The 6,000-nt window shown below is 41.8% G+C and overlaps 1 protein-coding gene across 1 annotated transcript in view; it reads right to left on the bottom strand.

The window, feature by feature from the left end:
• The window catches only part of CPXM2 (carboxypeptidase X (M14 family), member 2), a 135,026-nt gene that overhangs the window by 40,303 nt on the left and 88,723 nt on the right, over positions 1 to 6,000 (bottom strand). The window contains exon 5 of the mRNA XM_006867463.1: positions 86 to 170. Within this exon, the coding sequence (XP_006867525.1) occupies positions 86 to 170 (85 nt within the window). The remainder of the gene's footprint in view (positions 1 to 85; positions 171 to 6,000) is intronic.

The raw sequence follows: 6,000 nt of genomic DNA on the forward strand, positions 1-6,000 counted from the left end.
TGCCCATGATGAGGCACAGGTTTCCACAGACTCTTTGCACAGTGCCTGTCATGGAGAGCATGGTCAGAGGGAGGCAGAGACTCACCATGTCTCCTGATCCATCCTTAACAGTGACCCATGCGTGGCTGTCATTGCTCACCATGACCTTGTAGGATGTTACCCAGTCACTCCTAAGAGAGAAGAAGAACATCAATGAGGCTATCCCCACTTGAAAATAGTTACCTAGCCCATGTTGTTGTTGTTAAGTGCTGTCACGTCACTTCCAACTCATGAACCCGTATAGGATTTCTGAGACTAAATCTTTGTGGGAGCGGAAAGCCTCATCTTTCTCTCACGGAGCTGCTGGTGGGCTCAAACCACCAACCTTGAGGTTTGCAGTCCAGTGCTTACCGTATGAAGCCACTACACTCCCTTTTCCATGTTGTTGTTTTTGTTGTTACTAAGTGCTGTCAAATCAGTTTGGGCTCATAGAGACCCTGTTCAAGGTCTCCAAGAAGTGGCTGATGGGTTTGGACCACCAACCTTGCAGTTAGTAGTCCAGTGCTTACCCTACAGCATCATGCCAGGACTCCATGTAGAGGTGTTGAAATAAGGAGAGGAGGTACCAGAGACATAGAGCACAGGGTCCAAACCTGGCCCCACCGCTTCCAGCCAAGTTCTCATGGATGGGTCAGAATCCATCAGAGTCTGACATTGTTTTTCCATCTATAAAGTGGGAATGATAAAAGTACCATCTTCAAGCTAGTCATGAGAGCAATATGACCGAAAGCACTCAGACATACATGCCTGACACTTAGCATTGGACTGCGAACCACAAGGTAGGCGGTTTGAGCCCACCAGCCTCTCCACGAGAGAAAGATGAAGCTTTCTGCTTCTGCATGGATGGACAGCCTCAGAAATCCCATTTAGGGTCATTATGAGTTGGAATCGATTTGTCGACACTTAACAACAACAGGTACTGGTTTATGTTAAATATTTCCATCACACTCAATGCCTACAAATCACACAGTGGTCACTGAATGGAGTCCCAGGTGGCAAAATCATCTCAAGCAAGGATGACAAATTGGTCTAGAAATTTCATTTGGAAAATTAATCTGGGAACGTAACTGGATCTGCCCACACCACAAAAATACCAGGTTGCGTCTGGACGCGAGTACCACTTCTCTCTTTGGCTGCCATAGCATGTTCCCATCCAGCAAGGATCCCAAGATGATTGGACCCGAAGCCAGATACCTGCCATCTCATCCTACGGTGCAGACATCCCTGAAGGTAAAACAGCCCGAGTTTGACTTCCCCGGTAGAGGACAATTTGACACGTTTGGTCAAAACAACCCTTCATGCAGAAAACACATTTTTCTCCTCTGCTTCATTTTTCTATGCAACCTCTTTCCACCTCTTTCATTTTTAAACTACTGGACCTGAACACCAGTGTACTATTGCTATTGTGTGCCGTTGGGTTGTTTCTGACTCATAAAGACTCTCTATAGGATTTCTGAGTACAGCTGGTGGGTTTGAACTGCTGACCTTTTGGTAACCAGTCCAGTGCATATCTTATAGCACCACACCAAGGTACTGATGTTGTTAAGTGTTGTCAAGTCAGTTCCGATTCACAGTGACTCTGTTTACGGTTTCTGAGGAACAACTGGTGAGTTTGAACTGCCAACCTTGAGGTTAACAGTCCAGTGCTTATCCTACAGTGCCACACCAGGACTCCTACCTCAGCAGGTAGAATTTACTAAAGGCTAGTACCTTAGTGTGACTTGGTAGGATAAGCACTGGACAACCGTCGGGTTGGTTTGAACCACAAAGTCGGCAGTTCATCAGCTTCTTGTCAGAAACCCTATACAGAGCCACTATGAGTCAGACCAACTCAACGGCATTGAACAACAACATCTGCTGAAATATTTGGAATACTTTTCCTCTTGTAAGATCTCTTGAGTCCAGGACCCATGTAGATCCCCATGAAGTGTTGAGTGTTCAGTTTGAATCATTGTTATTGTTGTAGGTACCCTTGTACCTCAGTTCCGACTCACAGCTACCCTATGCACAACTGAAGGAAACATCCTCACAATTGTTGTTATGTTTGAAGCCATCATTGTTGCCCAGTTAAGTGTATTTAGAAAGAGCAGCTGGCTGTGTTAACCAGCAGTTCTGCTTCATCTGACTGACTTGTCAAAAATGCTTGGAAGCAAACACATCTCAAAGCACCTTCTCTGGTCTCTTTCCCACCAGTTCTGGGACTCCGTCACACAATGCCTCCCTCCTGGGGGATTATCAGCATATTTGGATACATGAACTGTAGCCTTTGAGCAGCATCTCCTCGCGGCTTATGTCTTTTCCCTCAAACATTATCCTCACCCACAATAGCAACCTGCTTCCCAGATGCCAAAAATGTCCAAATGATTAATGACAGAAGGTGACTCGGCTGTCTGGTTTTCTGCTGATAACACCCAAGGCAACTGAGCAGAAGTGAGGGGCTGTATCTTATCCAAATAGGAGCAAATTTAGGAAGTCTCTCAATCAAAAGTAAGCATGTAAATCAGAAGGGGTAAATATGAAAATGAAGTTCCCCAAAGGAAAGGAGGAAACGATATCCAAGTAAAATTTACAAAATTTACAAAAGAAACAGACAAATCCGCTATGTATATTGAGACACTAATTCACTGTCTACATGGCTCAGACCTCTCTGTGGATTTCTCTACCCCAGAGGTATCTCCAATCCAACCAGCTCCAGACCAGCGGGTTCTTCTCTTCTATCCCAGAAGAGGCACAACCATTCTCCCAAACCCACCAAACCCACTGCCATTGAGCCAATTCTGACTCAGTGACCCTATTTGTTGTTGTTAGGTGACATCGAGTCAGTACCAACTCATAGCGACCCTATGCACAACAGAACAAAACAGTGCCCGGTCCGGGGCCAAACTATTGTTGCCACACTTGAGCCCACTGATGCTGCCACCCTGCCAATCCATTTTGCTGGGGGTCTTCCTCTTTTTCTCTGACCCTCCATCATACCAAACATGATATCCTTCTCCAGTGACTGGTCCCTCCTGACAATATGTCCAAAGTATGAGAGACAAAGTTTGGCCATCCTGGCCTCCAAGGAGCACTCTGGCTGCACTTCTTCCAAAATAGATGTGTTTGGTTCTTTTGGCAGCTGATGCACTTTCAATATTCTCCTCTATAATGATGAGTCTTGGAAACCCTATTAGGCAGTTCTACCGCCAAGGTCAGCAGTTCGAAACTACCAGCTGCTCCACAGGAGAAAGATGAGGCTTTCTGCTCCCGTAAAGATCTACAGCCTTGGAAACCCTGTTCAGGGTCGTTATGGGTCGGAACCGACTCAACGGCACTTAACAACAGCTCTATCCTATAAGGGTTACTATGAGTCAACATTGACTCAACAGCAGCAGGTTTGGCTTCTGGGTGTCTCTTATAGTAGCAAAGGTACGATGTCAGTATACATTCATTTTGTATTCTTGTCTCAGAGTGCTAAGAAAATGTCAAGATGAATTCATGTTTTGTATTGATTGGATTTTACTGGATGTAAGCTCCTTCAAGTCCATATTCATAATATACTGAACAAGTCTTTCCACTTTTATCAAACCACTTCCTAATATAAGAGAACGTCCACTTTATCTCTAGCAATGTTTCTTGCCTTCAAGTCAACTTTGTCTAACAACAGTATAGCGTTTTTTGGGTTTATATTTACATGATATTTTTCTTTCCATTCTTTTACTTTTAACCTTTCTGTCTCCTTATATTTCAGTGATATCTCTTGTAAATAGCATATCGTTCAGATTTCTCAGGTTTTTATTTTAATACGGTTTCATAATATTAGCCTTTTGTTGGAGAATATAGTTCACATAAATGTCATGTAATTATTACTATATTTGAATTTGGATCTACCATATTACTCTTTATTTCTATTAGATACTTCCGTTTCATTTTCTTTCTTCTTTTACCCATTTTTGCGGGGGTTTTCCCCCCCTCTTTGTCCTTTTAGCAATGAAGTATTTTAATATTTTTTATTATTCTGTCTTCTTTTGGGACTCCTGGTGTGGCACTGTAGGATAAGCAATGGACTGAAAATTACAAGGTCAGCAGTTCAAACCTACCAGCTGCTCCTTGGAAATCCTGTACAGGGTCGCTATGAATCTAAATTGGCTTGATGGCAGTTAACAACAACTTTCTCTTTATTAACTTATTAGTTACACCCTGTGATGCTATTCCTTTCATGATTATCCTAAAGATTATAACATGTCTCATTGAGTTATTACAATCACATTTAAATTATAATTTCTATCATCTCCATGAAAATGCTAGAAAAGTATACCACTTTTGTAAATGTAAACCTACATATTTACTTTCTGCTATTCTTCATTTAAGGAGCTCTGGTAGCGTAGTGGTTATGAGTTGGGTTGCTAACCTCAAGGTCAGCAGTTTGAAACTAGCAGTCACTCTGTGGGGGAAAGATGCGGTTTTGGGATCCTGTAAAGATTTACAACCTCAGAAGCCTATACAGGGTCACTATGTGTCAGAACCGACTCCACGGCACACCACCACCACCGCTCTTCATTTATTTCTTCATTTTTCCATATTTCTTTCTGGAATAATTTTCTTTGTGCTTAAAGAATTTCTTTTGATATTCATTTTAAACCCAATATTCTGGTAAGTGTTTTTCCGCTTTTACTGTCTGAAAATTATTTCATTTCACTTTCAATTTTGAATGATATTTTTCTAAGGGCCCTTTGGACTAATAGGTAGTTATTTATTATTTAAATTCAGCCCCCCAACCCCACCCCACACACACATACACTTTTTTTTTTTTACTTAGTATGAACTTTATACTTATCCGTTGCAGAAACTTTGCAAAATAGAATTTGTTGTTGTTGTTAAGTGCCGTTGAGTTGGTTCTGACTCACAGCAGCCCCCTACAGGATTTCCATGGAAGCTGCTGATGGGGTTGAATGGTCAACAGGTGGTTACTCTATAGCCCACAACAGGACTCATAAAATACCAACAGTTTAAGCACTGTTAACATTTTCATTTATATCTTTCTTGCAGACATTGACATCATACTTTATAAATTGTTTTGTGTCATTTTGTAGCTTATTTATTGGAGCCACACTGTGCCCATTAGCCATTTCTACATGTACAATTCAGTGGGATTGGTTGTAGTCTTCATGATGTATCGCCATGAAGAGTCCCAAATGATTTCATCATCATTTCCTTAGACCCTCTGCCCCCTAAACTTCTCATCTATCCTTTAGAGTTACCATGGTCACTTGTTGAGGACAAGATGGGCAGAATGGATATAAAGATGAAATTGATATCTCTAGAAGAAGTGAAATAGACATTCTAGAACTGAAGCTATAGTAATTCAATTTCAATTTGAAATTTCTATCTGCAAAAACTGTATCAACTGTGAGTCTAACTCTATTGTCAGTTTTTACTCTAGCTGATTTCTCAGGGCCCTATTCCGCTCAATGTCCTATACATTTTTACTGAGTGCTAAACATTGGTGCTCTGGTAGCGTAGTGGTTACGAATTGGGTTGCTACCTTCAGGGTCAGCAGTTCAAAACTACCAGCTGTTTCATGGGAAAAAGATGAGGCTTTCTGCTCCCGTAAAGATTTACAGCCTCAGAAAGCCTGTTCAGGGTCTGTTTGAGTAAGAACCAACTCCACGGCACATAACAACAATAACAAACATTGGTGTGGAGCTGTGGGTTATTAAGCTGGACTGCAAAGTCAGTTTGAATTGCAAAATTGGTGGTTCAAGCTCACCAGCCACTCCTTGAAAACCCCATACAGGGTTGCTATGGGTCGGAACTGACTCGATGGCACTTAACAACAACAACAACAACAACAACAACAAAACATTGATATAAAAATTGGCAGATGTTTCAGGTGCTATTCTCTTGCAGCAAGAAAAGTTTACTATTTCCTTGTTAATCAGACAGCGTTGGGTGTCTGTTAGGAATCACAGAGTACGTTTG

Source organism: Chrysochloris asiatica, unplaced genomic scaffold (assembly GCF_000296735.1).
Source record: "Chrysochloris asiatica unplaced genomic scaffold, ChrAsi1.0 scaffold00105, whole genome shotgun sequence".
In the NCBI taxonomy this organism is placed as follows: Eukaryota; Metazoa; Chordata; class Mammalia; order Afrosoricida; family Chrysochloridae; genus Chrysochloris; species Chrysochloris asiatica.